At 43.5% G+C, this 19,480-nt stretch overlaps 1 protein-coding gene across 5 annotated transcripts in view; it reads left to right on the top strand.

Moving 5' to 3' along the window:
* Nucleotides 1–449: 449 nt before the first annotated feature.
* The window catches only part of CARF (calcium responsive transcription factor), a 29,132-nt gene continuing 10,101 nt past the window's right edge, over nt 450–19,480 (top strand). For 3 of the 5 annotated variants that reach the window (XM_088671451.1, XM_088671524.1, XM_088671553.1), the window contains exons 1-12: nt 541–2,018; nt 3,152–3,270; nt 4,777–5,001; nt 5,464–5,584; nt 6,808–6,934; nt 7,327–7,411; nt 8,109–8,298; nt 10,758–10,878; nt 11,623–11,766; nt 13,216–13,440; nt 15,733–15,895; nt 16,535–16,610. In XM_088671451.1, the coding sequence (XP_088527577.1) occupies nt 1,991–2,018; nt 3,152–3,270; nt 4,777–5,001; nt 5,464–5,584; nt 6,808–6,934; nt 7,327–7,411; nt 8,109–8,298; nt 10,758–10,878; nt 11,623–11,766; nt 13,216–13,440; nt 15,733–15,895; nt 16,535–16,610 (1,624 nt within the window). In that variant the 5' untranslated portion in view covers nt 541–1,990. Of the gene's footprint in view, nt 2,019–3,151; nt 3,271–4,776; nt 5,002–5,463; nt 5,585–6,807; nt 6,935–7,326; nt 7,412–8,108; nt 8,299–10,757; nt 10,879–11,622; nt 11,767–13,215; nt 13,441–15,732; nt 15,896–16,534; nt 16,611–19,480 lie in introns of all 5 variants that reach the window. The other 2 variants (XM_088671483.1, XM_088671586.1) reach the window with 1 other exon arrangement.

Genomic DNA, 19,480 nt, shown 5'->3' with positions numbered 1-19,480 from the left:
TTTTTTTTATTTTACTTCGACCCAGACCAACACGGCTACCCTACCTGTAATAAAAACACAAAGTTCATAATAGAAATAAAAAAGAACAAAAACTCATAACACCTCCTCCCCCTTATACAAACGTGCCACGAATTTGGCAACGATTGCATTTTAATTGTTGTTGTTTAGTCGTTTAGTCGTGTCCGACTCTTCGTGATCCCATGGACCATAGCATGCATTTTAATAACAGCCCGTAAACCAGCGTTTATTGCCATTCCGAACCTCTGCAGAATTAGGCACACCTGAGCGTACGGAAACCCTTTTAAAAAGCACCCATCGGCGAACCCTCTCCCCCTTTCTGAAAAACCACGCGCGCGGATACTCCAGCACTTCCGGGTTTTCTACGGTGCCCCGCTGGCGCCCGTCGCCAAAACCCCCTTCGCCTTCGCTTGCGACGGCCAGGTGGGCGCGGCGCGGCGCGTGCGTGTGCCTCTGTGTGCGTGCATGTTGCTGCGCCTGCGCCGTACGGGCGGCCGCGCGGTCTCCACGGCGGTGCCTGCCAGAACCAAGACGAGGTTGAGTAGACTCGTTCTGAATTTTCCCTCCTCCGCCCTCCCCTCCCCTCCCCCTTTCCCCCTCCCCACCCCCTGGCAGGGCTCGGGCGCGCGGCAGTCGCCGGTCGCGTCACTCATGCTGCCGCGCGCCCTGGCCCGCCCTGCCCACCTCCTCAGGGAGGGGGGAGGGAGGGAAAGAGGGGGGGCTGTTTCTGCCTGGCAGGGGGAGGGGCTCTATCTCCCGCCCTCCCACCTCCCCAAACTGGGGCTTAAATTTAATTCTGTGGTGGAGGGGCGCCCCCTCCCCCCACAGATCCCCCCCAGCTCAGTTTGTTGTGTGGGCAAAAGCCACGACACTCTATTATTATTGTTGTTGTTGTTGTTGTTATTTATTAATTTTCAGTTTTATCCATTTCAATAACTTCACAATCCTGTTGACATTTCTAAACTCGACTTCCTTCCCTCTCTCTCTTAGGCTCCTGAATTTTTTTCCCCTTACTGTATTTTTCTGTGTATAGCATGGGGGGGGGACTCATTTGGGGGGGGACTCATAATTAAGAAAATGGGGGGAGATTGCCCCCCCCGTGTATAAGACTACCCACCGCTTTTTAACATTATTTTTCAGTAAAAATAATAATAATTAGATTTATACAGGGAAACGTATGGTCATTTGTGCATTTATTCATCTGCTTTAAATATATACTCTTATAAAAATTGCAGGTTATTACGATAGTCCTGCCCATGTTCTTATCTGTTTTACAGTTCCGTTTGTAAATATACCATAAACCATTTCTGTTCTTTGATCCTGTTAACTTAATTTGTGCATTTGTTTATCTACTTTGTTATCTTGATTTCTTAATCTTCCGGTAGGTTTCGCCATTTCTGCATATTCCATAAGCTTTTGTATCCATTCTTTTTTCCATTTTAGGACAAAGCAACATTCTTGCTGCTGTGGCCACATACATGAATACAGTTTCTATACAGTTTGGGTGGTTCTGTCCCTGTAGTTCCCAAAAGGAAGGCTTCTGTTTTTTGTTTTTTAAAATTTTATTTTAAAAATGTTTTTCAATTCATTATATATAATTTCCCAATGAGCTTTAACCGTACTACAAGACTAAGCCGCAACTCTAGAGAATAAAATGCCCCTCGACTGTGCGCTCCCCTAAAAAGAAAGGAGAGAGGCAGCAATGTTTTTAACGCCCTAGTCCCACCTCCTGGTACCCCGCCTTTCCCCCTGATGCTCAAGGCGGCTTACAGATAAGAACCGCTTAAAACCTCAGGGGGGAATGGGAAACAGCCATTAAAAAACAACAACCACACATACACACACAATTAAACAACAGAGTTAAAAGTACCATATGTAAAACCTGTTTGCAAGCATATGAAATAATTGCAATTTAAAAAGGCCCTTTTGTTGAAAGCAGCCAGTTCCCAAAAGCCTGTTGTGACCTTCAGTGATGCAACCCTGTGGACAGTTTGATGAAAGTAAGCCCCATTAAATGTGGAGGTTACTTTCCTCCCTCTTATATTCTCTTAGTAAATGTGCATTTTGCTATTAATGGTTAGTGTTTAAATCTGATTAGTCTTTAAGGTGCCTCAAGACTTTTAATAATACTTTTTAAATAATTTATTATTTCTACCCACCACCCATCTTTTAAAGTGGTTGGCAAGGAGCTTGCTTGTTGTTTCCCATCTTAAGGCTGTTGCTGCTCTCCTCCCCCAATCGCACCCTTTTTTGTTTTTGTTTCACAGGGTATGTTCAACCTGTTGGAAGAGTTATAATAATTTGGTTTTTGAGGGGTGGGGGAAAGAAAAGCCGCTTGTTGCACCACTGCTAGGGGTTGGGTTGTTTCTAAATAGACCCCAATATTGCAGTTTGGATGCACACACATAACTGCAAATATCGATAACTGTCAGAAATAGGATGTGACAGTAAAAGGTTGTCCTGCCACAGATGGATTGTTTGGCTTGCTTCAGAATCCATATTTTTTCTAGAGACTCGAACTCAGATTTTAAAAATAAATCAATGTAGTTGGTATCCTAAATGTGTACATTACTGTAATGCAATATCCCCAAATATTTATATTTTCCAATAGTAAGTAGTAAAGTAATTGGATCTCAGAGACTTGCAAACTACATCCAAAATTGTTTCTGATTGATTATTGATTTTTTGGGCCATCTTGCTGTCAAATTTATTGCAGCAGTCCTGAGGACTAGAAACTTTTTAAAAGAATAGAAATTCTTACGGTTCCAGTGTATGCCTTCTTGCTAACCCATCAAAGCATTACCTTGAGATTCCACTAACATGGAAGCTGATTAATTATCTCAGAAAGTTCTGTTTTACTAAAGATTAAAAGTATTTTAGCCTTGGGAATGCCAAAGAGGGTTTGCAATACTATTGTACACAAATCTTAAAAAAAAAAAAATCCCTCAGAGTGCAATGGGTCTTAGTGCCTGGTGATTGAGTGTAGGATTGCAATTTTAACCACTAATTCAAATGAAAATAGGTACTGGTCTCTGAAATGTGAAATCTACCTAGAAAGGAAGAAATGCCAGGAGAAATTAGACTGTACTATGGCAGAATACCAGGGTTCAGATTCTAAATATTTCTTTTCTAGTCTGTTCTGTAATGGAAGAAAATGGAGTTGATCAAGAAGCCAGTATGGAGAGAGCTAGTGACTTATTGGTCAACTCTAATAATACTGAAGAGGTGGAAACTGAGGACCAAGTATTCCAGGTAAATGAATGATCAGTCATATATTGTTAACTTTCATAGGGTTGCCATATGACCTCATTTTCCAGGTCTTTTTCATGCGTAGAGTCGGTACAGCATTCCATAGTTAAAAGAAGAAGTTGGCCAAATTTGTCAGTAATGCTGGTTGCTTTGCTGTCCCAAAGGTGTTGCTAAAACAAAGTGCCACCAGCTGGTGGGTGGGTGTGGTTTGAGTATATAATAATAAATCTTTATTGCGGTCCAAAGACGCATAGAACAATTTCAGAACAAAATACAGTTAAGACAGCCCACCACAAAAGACAGAGAAACCAAGGTGGTCATTTTGTTTTGTCTCGAGCTTGATCATCTTTGTTTCTTTTGACTTGCGAAAGAAACTTTGCCACAGCCACTGTAATATCATTGGACCTGTCATCCAAAAGATATTTAATATGGGAGGCTTCAGATTTTCCCGGCAGATTTGCCAGTAGGGGTTCGATCAGTTGATCCCTTGCTTGCTTGTACTGCCCACAATGCAGTAAGATATGCTTCATGCGATCGATGTCCTGAGAACATGAACAAATCCTATTCTGAGAAGGGATGCCTCTCAGTCTACCATTTAGCACAAGGTTCCCCAAACTAAGGCCCGGGGGCCGGATGCGGCCCAATCGCCTTCTAAATCCGGCCCATGGACAGTCCAGGAATCAGTGTGTTTTTACATGAGTAGAATGTGTTCTTTTATTTAAAATGCATCTCTGGGTTATTTGTGGGGCCTGCCTGGTGTTTTTACATGAATAGAATGTGTCCTTTTATTTAAAATGCATTTCTGGGTTATTTGTGGGGCATAGGAATTCATTCATTTTTTTTTTCAAAATATAGTCCGGCCCCCCACAAGGTCTGAGGGCTGAAAAAGTTTGCTGACCCCTGATTCAGCACTTTCAAAGGAAATACATTTAGTCTGGCTTTGGTAAATAAACACTGATAGGTTGGTACAGACAGGTTCCTAAGATATGAGGATACAGTGGTACCTCAACTTACAAAGGTGATCCGTTCCGCGGCGCTCTTCGTAAGTCGAAACCTTCGGATGTCGAAGCGTCATTTTGCGCATGCGAAAAGCGTTATTTTGCGCATGCGAGAAGCGTTATTTTGCGCAGGCACAGATACTTCTGGGTTTGCCGATTTTGTAAGTCGAAACCTTCGGAGGTCGAGGCATTCGGAAGTCAAGGTACCACTGTATTGAATTCCTGCTGCTACCAGGCCACAGATTACATGAGATCGAGATCGCAGGTCGTTATGTGAAATGTCCCAAAGCCTTTGCCTCAGGGATTCAAGGGCGGTATCATAGCCCAGATGATACAAGGGGGGTGATGGCAGGCCAATCAAGGTGGCTTTTCTGGCCATAGTTTTCAGCCAGAAAACTCCAGTTTGAGAAGAAAATTGCCTCACTGGTCATCTTGGTACATTTGCTATTCCGAAGATTTTTTTAAAAAAACAAATGATTGAAAAGATGTCAATATATATTCTGTATGACAGCATCTAGCATACGTGGAAACCGGGGACGCATCCTTTGGGCCAAATGTTCCTCAAGCAGACCTGCCCATCATGGCGCCCATTTCCGAAGATGTTTCTCAGTCCCTGAATGCACAAATGCAGCTGTCCCAGGCACTCCCTTTTTCAGCAGAAGGGTTTCAACTTGTAAACCAGAGTGGCCATCCCCTTTATGAAGTACAATCTTCAGAGGGGTCCAGCACTCACATGGTGAGTAAATACATTTTTGTTTGTTGAGTTTTCCCTCCAATGGATTTGCAAAAGGAACCCTGTGTTGAAATGTTGATAATGCACTAATCTGCGTTATGTTTTGTTGACCAAATGGCAGATGACGAATCAACTGAATATTTTTTAATTGCCAGCCTTAATAACACATTAGTCTTCTGTACTTCATAAACAGATATGTGGATAAAGTGTGTTGTGGTTTTGTCGAATCGCTGTGTTAAGGGAACCTTGAAATAGCTGGGGCAGGGGGAATTCCATCAATATGTGGATCTTATCAGTAGGAACTGGAGTCTCTCTGCTGAAATTCAAACCTAGATCTCAGTGGTTTCTGATTTTTCTATAAATCAAAGATGAATAATTTCAAATTGGCTTGAAGCTTATTGGTAGAAATCTCTCTCTCAAATATTATATGATATTCATTATGCCATTTCTTTGTTTCCTTCAAAGATGATAGTTGCCAGCCAGTCTGAAAATGGGCAAGTGCTGCACGTTATTCCTTCTTCTCAGCCAGGAATGGCACAAGTGATTATTCCCCAAGGTCAACTTTTGGATGTCACCAGTTGTCAGGGTAAGGTGCAGTTGGGGTCCATATCTCACAGTGCCCCAACAGACTATGTGGAAGCAAGTTCCACTGCAATAAGTACAACATAATGCTAAGTGAAAGCACTTAACATTCAATTTGTGAATTCTGGTGCTAAGGCAAAAACCTTCATTATGCAACTATTTCCACACTCAGAATCAATAATTTTAATTGTAAACTTGGGATTTGAAGAGGTAGACCTCTCACAGGCTCTTCAAGCTTCTTTTTCTTGAGACATGCCTTAACAGCAGGCTGTGTGCTGCTGCATGCAGAGGTCACAGCTGCCAGGTGCAAAGTACGGACTATATTTTGTACCAATAGCACACTTTTTAAGACAGCATCTTAAAAAGCAGAGACATCACCTTGCCAACAAAGGTCCGTATAGTTAAAGCTATGGTTTTCCCAGTAGTGATGTATGGAAGTGAGAGCTGGACCATAAAGAAGGCTGATCGCCGAAGAATTGATGCTTTTGAACTATGGTGCTGGAGGAGACTCTTGAGAGTTCCATGGACTGCAAGAAGATCAAACCTATCCATTCTGAAGGAAATCAGCCCTGAGTGCTCCCTGGAAGGACAGATCGTGAAGCTGAGGCTCCAATACTTTGGCCACCTCATGAGAAGAGAAGAATCATTGGAAAAGACCCTGATGTTGGGAAAGATTGAGGGCACTAGGAGAAGGGGACGACAGAGGACGAGATGGTTGGACAGTGTTCTCGAAGCTACGAACATGAGTTTGACCAAACTGCGGGAGGCAGTGCAAGACAGGAGTGCCTGGCGTGCTATGGTCCATGGGGTCACGAAGAGTCGGACACGACTAAACGACTAAACAACAACAACAACAAGCGCACTGGGATAGATTATTTCCTTTTCTTCCTTTGACTCAAGATTTATCTGACGGGAAATGTAGAATTTCGCAAACATACACAAGCAAGATGGAGCCCCTCTTTTTTTTCTTGGAGGCGTCGCTAAACCAACTTTTAGCTGAGCTTGTGGTGGTTATGGAAAAGCACATTCTGAAAGCTGTGCCCCTAGCTCTATTAGAACAGGGCTTCTCCATTCTAGGAGGCTTCAGGGTCTGGCAGAGACAGATTCACATTTCAGTCTCAGGCTGCTGCTTGCTAATTGCTCACCAGTTTTCTGAATTGTGCTTTCTTGGTTCTCTATGCACTTATTAAAGAGCGATGGGTCCCCCCCCCCCATATTTTTCCTAAGATGCTTCAGAAGAGAGAAATGGTGGGAGTTTGCGAACTGTTGCAGTGGCTGCTGTTGCAGACGGTACAAGCAGATACATCCTTCATCCTCAAGCATCTCTTACGGTGTCCAAAACAACAGCCACCAGGTAGGTCAGAAGATGAGGAAATCTCTTCTCAGACAGACTGTTCTGCACTTCTGCAGTTTTTCCCATTGTCAGAATTTTAGCTGAACTTCCTCTGGTTGCATCTATGAAATGCTCACAGGTTGCTTTCTAATGATTGACATATGAGATTCCTAAACCATCTTGTCCCTGAAGGCTTGCAGCAATAAAGTGAAAGAGTAGGTTGTTGCTTTGAATGATAGCTTTTAATTTTTTTTTGAAGTATTGCAAATACTGTCTTACAAATGTTAATCGCAGGAAGTGAAAAGCAATCTGCTTCTGTCCTTAATATAGCAACATCATCTAAATCTATGATTGCGTGTTTATTTGCACGGATTTGTTTTGACTCTATATCCCATTTTGCATTTATTGTTTAGGTTATTGGAAGACACTTTTCCAGTTTCCCCACAACCATTGTCCTCAAACACACCTACCTGGGCTCGCCGTCTCAGGAACTGTGAGGTGAGCTAAAAACAACAACTGGGCAAAGTATTAATCTCACTAGTATTGGAGATGGATTCACATCTTAGTTACTTAACGTTTGTGAGTTAAACTGTCTTGTAGTTTGTTCAGAGCCAAGGCAGTCTAGTGGTAGCTTAGACTGATTGGAGAACTTGTTACAATAGCACACAATTTTCCCAGGAGTTTTCTGTTTGGCTGTTACCCCATATAATATTGAAACTGCTTTATGCACTTGCCTGTGTTTTTAAAATAGTGGTTTATGGGTTTGACATTAAATAGCCGTATAAGGAAAATCAGTGGAGATGGTGCACACTGCCCAACAGACATTTCTCTTTAGAATCATGTACAGCAGTAAAAGTCGCCGGAAATGAAAAAGTGTTGCTTTCCAAAAGAGCATTTTACCCACACTTGTCACTGAGCTTTCACTCGTATACAGTTAAAGGGGTTACATGGAGTTCTGACAAAACATAATGTTTAACACGGTTTGCAGCAAATAAACCCAGAAACTGCATCTTAATCTCAGGAAAATTGGGAAGGGAAAAAAAACTCTTGGAAAAAATTCTGTCTCCTGCAGATAATGTGCGTATGACACACTGGATTGCTACAGGCATCTCATGTGATGATACTGACTTCCTGAACTCCAAAAAGCATTTTAATTGGTGAATAAATCCTATTATTTCACCTCCTCTTCATGCAGAAAATTGGGGATTCATACCGTGGCTATTGTTCGAGTGAAACAGAATTAGAGAATATTCTAACAGTGCACAAGCAGCAGACGCACAGCGTGTGGGGAACACGCCAGTCTCCAAGCCCAGCTAAACCTGCCACAAGGCTGATGTGGAAATCACAATATGTTCCATTTGACGGGATCCCTTTTGTCAATGCTGGTAACTACCTTTCTTCTTAATGGTTTTCAGATTTATTAAGCAGACTGTGCTTCATTTTGCTTTGCAGAATATCTATAGGTATTGTGAAAGATCAGAAAGGGAAAAGTCTCAGTGCCTACGTTACAGTGGTTTTCACTCATATTCTGCTGTGTGTGTGTTGGTACCTGAGTTCTAGTCTTTTGAGAAAAATGTCATTGAGAACTCTTCACAGAACCCTTTTCTACACAGGCATAATCTCCATGTAAACATGCCTTGTTGCATGTTTGGAAACCACTGTGGAGTTGCCTTTATATACTGTATATTCCTGTGTATAAGACTACTTTTTAACCCAGGAAAATCTTCTCAAAAGTTGGGGGCCGTCTTGTATGCCGGGTTGTATTTCTCATACGGCAAGTATATCCCAAACTCTATATTTTAACTGGAAAAGTTGGGGGTCGTCTTATACGTCCAGTCGTCTTATACTTCGGAATATACGGTACATGCAATTGTGATGAAATAAACAGTTATGCCATCTTCAAATAGAAGAGTGTGCACAGGCCATACATTCTTTTTTATGTATGGAAACTTTATTTTCATGGAACACACATGTCTCTTGCTCTAGCAGTGTTAAATTATTAAATTATTTGTTTTTAACAAAGTCTTAGCCCACACATTTGGTGAGCTCCTGGCCAGGTGCCGCGCATCCTGCTCTGCCGCCTGAGGCAAAACAGGAATGTGCTTCCTGTCTGCTGCTGCCACCACCGGAGAGGTGGCACCGGTTTTCTGCGAGCTCTCGTGTGCTTTGCAAGATCTCGCAAGCTTTCTGTGAGATCTCATAAAATCTCAACGGAAATGGATGCTTCTGCCAGCGCCGTTTCTCCAGCAGTGGGGGTGGACAAGACTGAATTACTGTTTCTGGGGGACAGGGGGCAGGCGGGTGTGGGGGACTCCCTGGTCCTGAATGGGATAAGTGTGCCCCTGAGGGACCAGGTGCGCAGCCTAGGAGTCATTTTCGACTCACAGCTGTCCATGGAGGCGCAGGTTAATTCTGCGTCCAGGGCAGCTGTCTACCAGCTCCATCTGGTACACAGGCTGAGACCCTACCTGCCCGCAGACTGTCTCACCAGAGTAGTGCATGCTCTGGTTATCTCCCGCTTGGACTACTGCAATGCGCTCTACGTGGGGCTACCTTTGAAGGTGACCTGGAAACTGCAATTAATCCAGATTGCGGCAGCCAGACTGGTGGCTGGGAGCGGCCGCCGGGACCACATAACACTGGTCCTGAGAGATCTACATTGGCTGCCAGTACGTTTCCGAGCACAATTCAAAGTGTTGGTGCTGACCTTTAAAGCCCTAAACTGCCTCGGTTCTGTATACCTGAAGGAGCATCTCCACCCCCCTCGTTCAGCCCGGACACTGAGATCCAGCGCCGAGGGCCTTCTGGCGGTTCCCTCACTGCGAGAAGCAAAGCTACAGGGAACCAGGCAGAGGGCCTTCTCGGTAGTGGCACCCGCCCTGTGGAACGCCCTCCCATCAGAGGTCAGAGAGATAAACAACTACCTGACATTTAGAAAATACCTAAAGGCAGCCCTGTTTAGGGAAGTTTTTAATCTGTGATATTTTAATGTATTTTAATGTGTGTTGGAAGCCGCCCATAGTGGCGGGGGGGGGGCGGCCAGATGAGCGGGGTATAAATAATAAATTATTATTATTATTATTATTATTATTATTATTATTATTATTATCTTTATTATCTGCAGGGGTGCTGCCCCTTCTGCTTCCGCTGCCCGAGGCACTTGCTTTACCCCACCTCATGGGCTGGCTGGCTCTGCTACTGGTTCTCCTTCAGCAGGGGCGGAGGAATGGGGTGTGCTGTGGGGGCGGGCCACCCCAGGTGTCACCACTGGGGTGTGTGACAAAATGCAGGGCGGCACTCACCGCGGGGCCTGCAGCGCTCCTGAGCCATGCTCCTGGGAGTGATGCGGTGGCTTGGGTGCCCGCAGGCACCACGCTGCCCGAAACAGTCCGCCTGCCACCTTCCCCTCAGCTGTAGGGTGGCTGAGTGGGAGGAGGCAGGCAGACTCCTCGGACGTCCCATAAAGCGTCCTGCCCTGGCTGGCCCCGCCCCTGGGCGCAGGGCACACACGCCGCCCCAGGCGCCCGATTGGCTTGCTCCGCCGCTGTCTTTCAGCTGTGGCTTAGATTCAAAAAGTGCTGAATTCCAGCCGGAACAGCAAAAGTAGAGTCTGTCTTTGCAGGTGTGTTGCTTGAAGTTTGAATCCCCTGGCTTTATATTGTGTCAGATTATTGATAGTTGGGTGGCCCCCCACCAGTTCGTTACAATGACCCACAGAGGGTTGGCCACTTCTGGATTTGGCTTTTTGGACGGGTGTATTCCCCCCCCCAATCCCTATCCCAAACTGATTTGCTGAGGAAACAAAATATGTCGCAATGAACATACAGCATTATCCTCGAAACAGGAAGCAGAGCCATAGTGATGGAGTGCCAATATGGGCCCCGAAGGAAGGGTTTTCAGCCCAGGAAAACCGGTGAACAGGAGGACATTTCCTGCCAAGTGTACAAAGCCACCTGTCCTGCAAGGTAAGCAATGGATAGCCGGCGAAGTGGAATTATTTGTATTGCGTTGCGTTGCGTTGCGTTGCGTTGCGTTGCATTGCATTGCATTGCATTGCATTGCATTGCATTGCATTGTATTATTTATACCCTGCCCATCTGGCTGGGTTTCCTCAGCCACTCTAGAAGGCTTCGAACATTTTAGTAAATAGAACAAGTGTTTATTTGATCAACAGCGTACAAAACATTTGCAAGTACAGTGGTACCTCGGTTTATGAACTTAATCCGTTCTGGAAGTCCGTTCTTAAACCAAAGCTGTTCTTAAACCGAGGCATGCTTTCCCTAATGAGGCCTACTGCCGCCGGTGCCCTTCCATCGTTCGGATTTTGTTCTTACACCCAGACTGTTCTTAAACCAAAGTACCACTGTAAATGTTACCTACCAGTATTATAGAAAAAGATAAGAGCAGCTGTGGAGGGCAAAGATGTTCTAAGGCAGACATCCCCAAACTTCGGCCCTCCATATGTTTTAGACTGCAATTCCCATCTTCCCCGACCACTGGTCCTGTTAGCTAGGGATCATGGGAGTTGTAGGCCAAAACATCTGGAAGGCCGCAGTTTGGGGATGCCTGTTCTAAGGGGTCGTGTCACTCTTCCGCCTCATTAAATAGTTAGGTATTTTTCATTCTAAAACGTCTTAATAGAATAAGAGAATGTGTTTGTTTGTCGTAGTCTGTGTGTTGTGATTCCTTCCCCTCCTTTCCTGTGGCAGGATCTATATTAAGAAGGTCCAGAAGTTCCCTGAGTATAGAGTTCCGACAGACCCCAAAATTGATAAGAAAATTTTACGTGTGGAACAGGAGAAAGCTTTCAACGTGCTGAAGAAAAACCTGATTGATGCTGGCGGGGTTCTCAGGTAATGTATGTCTTTCAGCTTGATAAGTGGCTATAACAGCAAATGCTTATACACAGATTACTGGCTCCAGCAACATCAAACATACCATCTCAAAGGGGAACCACTACTGAAAAGGAGACCCTAGGCGTGGTGTCACCAACAAGGCCTCACCTGCCAGTCATAGGGTCTGAGATGGTTGATACCGAGAAAGGCGCTCTTTTAGATACTTAAGTTCTAAGCTGTTAGAATTGGGCCCGGTAGCTCACTGGCAGCCAGTGCACTGTTACCAGGATCAGTGGCACATGCTACTTGACAGCATCACAGACCACACCTACTCCAAGATAGTGCTACTGCCAGGGACAGGCTTGCCGATCAGAAGGTTGGCGGTTCGAATCCCTGCAACGGAGTAAACTCATAAATGAACTTTTTGGGGAGGGAGAAGTAGAGTCTGGGAAGAGTCACATCTCTCTTATTTTCTCCTCCCCTGATGGGCACCAAAATGAGCTCTGTCGTAGCCACCACCTTGGGTAAACCCCAAACATTTTGAGGAATTTCAAACCACTTAATTATTGCCTGCCTCTAAATCTCTCTTTGTGCAGGACTGACAATAGGGCATTTCCCCTCGCTGTGGTCTAAACCACTGAGCCTCATGGGCCTGCCGATTGGAAGGTTGGCAGTTCGAATCCCTGCAACGGGGTAAGCTCCTGTTGCGCTGTCCCAGTTCCTGCCAACCTAGCAGTTTGAAAGCACGCCAGTGCAAGTAGATAAAGAGGTACTGCTGTGGCGGGAAGGTAAACGGTGTTTCCGTGCGCTCTGGCTTCCATCACAGTGTCTCGTTCCGCCAGAAGCAGTTTAGTCATGCTGGCCACATGACCCGGAAAAGTTGTATGTGGACAAACGCCGGCCCCCTTGGCCTGAAAGCGAGATGAGCTCCGCACCCCATAGTTGCCTTTGACTGGACTTAACCGTCCAGGGATCCTTTACCTTTACTTTTACTGCCATGGAGTGGGTAAGATAACAGTGGCAATCTGTGTGGAAGTGTGGTTATGCCCATGAGTTTCTCTACTGAGCAGAGGAATCGCGTTAGGAGCTCCGCTGGGCTGCTAAGCCCCCGGGATGCTCTACCCAGGGTTTTTACGGGGATCCGCGTGCCCCCGCGGATTCCCCCCCTCCGCAATGCCAGAGACCTCGGAGCTCGAGGTCTCTGCACCCTCTCGTCAGTGCGGCAGACCGGAAGCCTGCGCTGGTTTAGCGCAGTGCACAGGGACTCACCGAGCGGGCGGCTCAGTTTGGGGGCAGCTAGTGAGCCAGTTAAATGACCCCCATGGACTGCTTGTGGCCCATGGGCCTTAGGTTGCCTACCCCGAGTTAGACAGACCTGAAATATTCACTAGAGTTGATTCCCCCCCCCCTTTGCTGGAAAAAGGAATTACTTTATTGGGAGTTGCATCTTCCAGTTTTTCTCACCAGGTGGTATGTGCAGTTACCCACTCAGCAGGCTCATCAGTATCATCGACTAGAGATGTGCCTCCCACGATCGCCATTCTCCATACCGTCTCCTGAGGGTGAGGATGATGCAGGCAAAGACGAAAGCTGCACGCTGCCCTCGCGACTTCACCCGCAAGTTGCAGATAAGATCCGAGAGCTAGTGTCTCAAGGAATAGAACAAGTCTACGCAGTGAGGAAACAGTTACGGTAAGTCTTTGCAAGTCTCTACACAACACACTTCTTCCACTTTGTGTGGGTTATGACACAGCGCCTGCTCCCTGCCTCGCCCCCGTCCTGATTTCTACATTTTGGCTCTTTTGGGAGTGGAATGTGGTTGCACAGATCCTTCCCATATATCAAGGTAGGTGCTTTTCAAACCAATTGGAAAGAGCACCCCAGAGACCGGTAGTAAACCTCTAGTCCCTAAGCCTGTAGTATAGAAACTTACTACTTTATTATCCATACCTGAGATTTTTCAAGAGGCCAATGTATGGGCTAAGAGGGGTCAGCAAACTTTTTCAGCCAGGGGCCGGTCCACTGTCCATAAGACCATCTGGTGGGCCCAGACTTTTTTTTGGGGGGGGGGGGAGCACGAATTCCTATGCCCCACAAATTTTGCTGGACTACTTAGGAAAAATCCAAAAACTTTGCAAAAACAAAACTTCAAAACAAAACAACCAGGCAAACAGAAGTTTGGTAAAGAAAATATAGAATACCAATATGTAAAGCTTTATCTTCTGTGCAGTGTAAGAAAAACTACAACTTAGCCCAGGGGTAGGCAACCTAAGGCCCGTGGGCCAGATGTGGGCCAATTGCCTTCTCAATCCAGCCCAGGGATGGTCCAGGAATCAGCATGTTTTTACACGAGTAGAATGTGTCCTTTTATTTAAAATGCATCTCTGGGTTATTTGTGGGGCCTGCCTGGTGTTTTTACATCAGTAGAATATGTGCTTTTATTTAAAATGCATATCTGGGTTATTTCCGGTAGGAAAAGAATGGGTTAATCAAAGGGTGCATTTGATTTAAATCACGATTTAAATCACTAGTCAGTAAGACTTGATTTAAATCATTTTTTTTACAGAAAGACTCATTGTTGCTGGCATAATCTTAATATTTACAACCAGATGAAGGTTTCACTTTTGGAATAATAAATTTTCAGAGTAGTTTTTAGTTATATCAAAAATCACTGATTTGGTTTTACTATTAGAACTACATAGACCAATAATTATGAAATTATTGTGAGGTTTAATAGTTAACTGTTTATATTTGGAAAACTTTTCTGCTGTAGTTTATTGGAAGGAGAAAAAGAATCATTTCCTGAATAACAATTTAAACAATTTATTTAACTAAAAGCATAACATTATATCATGTGTATCCATGTTTGTAAACTGATGTGGTTAAACATTCTTTTCCCTTTTGAGTCTTTAAGACTACGTTTATTAAGAAACCAGAGTCCTTTCTTTTGGGCATAATGGGAAGAGAATTACCTAATAAAGATTGGAATTTGTTTTTGTATGCCACGACTGCGGCAAGAGTATTACTAGCAAAGTACTGGAAGACATCTGAGCTACCAACAGTGGAGGAATGGCAGATGAAAATGTTGGACTATATGGAACTTGCTGACCTGACCGGGAAACTACGCGACCGGGGAGACGAGAAGCTGCAAGAAGACTGGAAGAAATTTAGAATATATGTTTAGAAGTATTGTAACTTAGACATTTGAAGGGGATTTTAAGCATTTATATAGGTTGCAGATGATGAAATAGGAGGTTTTGGGGAAAAAATGAAACCTGTAAAGTGGAGCCGATATTGGAACCGTTAAAAAGGGGGCTCGAGGGGGTCCAATAAGGAATTAAGAAATTTAAAATTAGGTAATTTTATTGTTATTATTGTTTTTTTTTCTTAACTGTGTATGTTTTCATTTTATGTTATATTTTGGATGTGGACATACGGATTTGGAAATAAGATTGTTATGATTGTCTTTATTTGTTGTTTATAATCGGAAAATTTAATTAAAAAAAATATTTAAAAAACATTCTTTTCCCTTTTAAACTTTAGGCTGAGTTTTAGCACACATGAAAAACTCTTTATTTCCTTAGGACTATAATGTAGAAACCTATCTTGAGAAAGACACACACACACACCGCGAGCATTTTATTTTAAAAATCCAATTTAAATTTTAAAAAATCCGACCCTTGTTAATTGGGCTAAATGTATGTTAGTAGAGTAAAACACTTGGGCTTGGAGGGGACTTCCACCAAGTCTCCCTTCATTTGTAGAGCCCTGCACCATTCCCAAGGATGCCCCAGTCTCCAGATGCAGAAGGAAAGGGGGAGGTGGGAGACCTCCATCTGTGAGTGTGAGCTCTACCCTGCTTGGGGAAGGAATTTTAACTTCCTAAACCTTGATTGTATGTTGTCCGGAAGAGCGGCAGGCATGATAAATCACGTATCAACATGTGTGTAATCCTCCCCCCCCCCCATTTCTAATACTCAACAGAAAATTTGTGGAGCGAGAATTGTTCAGACCTGATGAAGTGCCGGAGAAGCACAACTTGTCTTTCTTTCCTACTGTAAATGATCTCAAGAACCACATTCATGAAGTGCAGAAGTCACTAAGAAACGGAAAGATATTATACAACTCAGAAACTATTCCAGCAATGGTAAAAGAGCGGACTCTTCTTTTTTCCTCTTTCTCTTTTAGCCGAGTTTTGTGGTCGTTTTGGCAGTCTTCATTGCCTGCTCTTGACTCTCTCAGGATAACCGTTTCAAAGGCATTAGCACAATTCCCCCCCCTTGAGTAAAATACAATTAAATTGCCTACTAAGGTGATTGATACAGTATTGTCAAAATGAGAAACAGAGTATAAACCATGATAAAACAAAAAAAGATTGTTTTTAGTAGAGCAAATTTATTTACTCAAATTGTCACTTACAGTAATAGATGTCTGATAGAACAAGTGACAAGCTTTAATTATTTGGGGTTGTCACTCAGCAAGTTCATGGCAAACTCCTAGCTAGAACAACTCAAATATCAGAGAGGACTACGAAGGTCTTACTAATATTCCACATGGCAGAAGGCTTGGCTTTTATTTCTTTAAATGATTACTTGATCAGGGTTTGTTTGACACCAAGTTAACTGTTTCTTAAAACCACAGAAGGGTTAAGAAAGAGGAATCTAAAAGAGTATAAAAACAAATAAGTAAATCTGCATTTCAGTTTTTGTGTTTTCGTGGTGATTTGGATGTGTGTCAACACGTGATAAGTGTTGGCTTCTTTAAATGGCTCTTCTTCCTCTTGCAGCTTCAATGGACAACAGACAGTGGTAATATTCTTACTGAAACAGTGACTGTTACACTTGCATCTTCACCTACTGAGGGTAGGAGCAAGCTGAAAACATTTATTTATTGCTGAGTTAATCATAACATTATGTAGCCTTTATATAAGTGGTTCCCAAACTCCCCGACCTCTTCAATATCTTGGTCCATTAAAAATCAATAGAAATATTTAATGCAGAAATGCCATAGTCCACCTGAATGAAGATTGCAGGCCATTGATGATCTGCTAGACCACAGTTTAGGAACCCCTGCTTTATTTTATTGCTTAACCGTGCCAATTTCAGAAGCAGTTTCAAGGTGGACACACTGTCTCATTCCTTTACCAATTATTATTATTATTATTATTATTATTATTATTATTATTATTATTATTATTATTTATTATGGGTTGGGTTTGTTTTTCATCTTACAGTTCATGCGCCTTAAAAGTATTTTTTTTTTACAATTTATTGTGTAAATGTTGTCCTATGAATGATTCTTTGTGCATTTCCCTTTGCTATGGTGTGATGAGCACTTTGGAAGTGATAGTTGCGTGGGTGGGGAGCAAAAAAATAGCCTGGTACAGGAAGTTGCAGCAAGATCCTTAGGAATGTCCCTAAGCCAGAAAATAGTGGCTCCTTGTGAATGCAAGGAGTGTGAAATACACAGAGGATCACCTATTGAATTATGTATGAAGCGGAGTGCCGTATTACGAGTGTAGAGTTTTCTCCGATATTGGAATGAATTCCTTGTGTGTGTGTTCTGCTCCAGAGCTTAGGACAGTATGCAACTAAATCCTTGTGTTAGTGTAAGGCTTCTCCTCCCCACAAGGTTTGTGGTGGGGGGAAGCCAGAACAGATTTAGGGGGCATGCAGCAAAAGGAGAGAACAGCATTAATCTTAGTGGTGGATTAAGACTAGATGGGCCATTGGCTTGCTCTTATGTTCCGTGTTCTTTTTTACATTGAATACAACCCTTCAGAGAGCTTTGGGTGAGGTGATAGTGTTACACTGAAAATTTATTCCTCTGCTTTTCTATTTTATTTTCTTTCAGCTGGGTTGAATAATAATTCCAGTTGTGAGGGAATAGTCTCAAATCTTTGCTGCTTTGATATTCAGAGCTAAGTTCTTGTTAGCTCCATTTGTGTCTTAAGTGAATTACTTAAGTGTGGCAGCTAGTAAGGTTCACTTTCTTCAAAACCCTCTTGCCATTCAAAGTTGGATAATGTTGTCTGTCGGAACAAGGAAGGAAAAAAAGGTCAAACAAAGGAACAGACATTGGTGTGGTTCACACATAATGGTGAGCCACAGTTTATTAAACCGTTCATTTGATGGTCCAGACTCTGCCCTGCAGCTTGATTATCATTGGTACTTACTGTCAAAAACCACAGTCAGAAGCCATCACTTTGTTGGTTTACAAACCTTCATTGGTTTTGACTGTGACTTGGCGTTATGTGAACACTCCCCCCCCCTTCCTTAACCATGGCTTGTTGGGCCACCCCTACTACAGATGTTTGTCAGAATACTAAGCCACAAGGCCAAGGCCAACTAGGAAACAAATCAAACTCTGGAGAAGCAAACCATGGCTTATTTGCCTGTAGACAACTTGAAGTTAACTCATGGCACGGTAAACAAACTATGGCTTGGTGTTATGTGCAAATCACACCATTACGAAAATGAACTACTCTAAATAACTTGTTCAGTAATGGGAGAAGATATAGTATCTTGTAGCCTAGGGTAGCATGTGTTCTGGGTGCTTGTTTTGGTATTTGTATTTTATAAAGTCTTGTATATGAAGGCCTGGGCGGGGAAGATAGAAACATGGGGGGGGGTCCCTCCTAATTTTTCTGTTCCTCCCCTGTTTTGTTGCTGAAAAGCAGTTTTGTTTTCTGTTCTCCCTCATCTCTAGTCTTACACTCCTTGGCTGTGGAGGCTTAACATCAAGGTGACTTTAAATCAACCCGGCTGTTCCCAGGCAGTTTAGTCCTCTGCACCCCACAGCATTTCTGCAAGTAGTGTAGATATTGGTCCAGGAATGGGTGCTGAATGTGGATGGCTTTAGTAGAAGTTGCTGCAACAGTGGAATAACTTTAGGGCAGGCATCCCCAAACTGCGGCCCTCCAGACGTTTTGGCCTACAACTACCATGATCCCTAGCTGGGAACTGTAGTCCAAAACATCCGGAGTGCCGAAGTTTGGGGATGCCTGCTTTAGGGTAAAGAGGGGATGTGGTGACAGAATCGCTGAGCAGGAATGATGTATTGGAGCAGTAGATATTTGAATGTATCTGTGATACATCGAGGGCAGCTGTGGTGTATTCTCAGAGTGGTCCTCCTCCAGCTTCTTAGAATACTGAACACAGTTGAACATGCACATTCGTAACTGCTCATTAGTAATATGTGCACATGGTTCATCTGGTGTGATCATATTTAGAAAGTAAGTAGTGATTTATTTTCCTGTATTTGTACGGAACAGGTCAGTTATGACAAATGCATGTGCTTGTCGCAGAAATTGCCTCCCGACAAATCTTCAACAGTCCATGAGCTTGTGTGGCAGTCTGCTTTCCAGCCCAACAGCCGCCAGAGATAGGAATGGGGAAACCCATAATGTTGTGACATCATGAAGTCAGCTGCAATCTATGGAGAGAGAGGGGGAGACTGGACACAAGCTTCGCCCCAAAAAATCCTGTATTCACTCAAGCAAAACCTATCTTGATTATCTCCCTCTCATATTCTGTTTGGGGGTAAGAGTAGGCTGCAAAAAGGCTGTTGTTATTTTTTTTATGTTAATTCAGCTGCTGCTAGAAAAGAATGGATTTGTGTCAGGTGCTTATTGAGAAGAGATTATTAAGATGATTTATTGAAAGGGACATTTTCATGTTTGTTCACACTTTAAAAATTCATATACACTGGCATTTATTGCTGTTCTTACCTG

This window comes from Zootoca vivipara, chromosome 1 (genome assembly GCF_965207765.1).
Source record: "Zootoca vivipara chromosome 1, rZooViv2.hap1.1, whole genome shotgun sequence".
Taxonomy (NCBI): Eukaryota; Metazoa; Chordata; class Lepidosauria; order Squamata; family Lacertidae; genus Zootoca; species Zootoca vivipara.
This window is presented reverse-complemented; position numbering and strand designations above follow the sequence as displayed.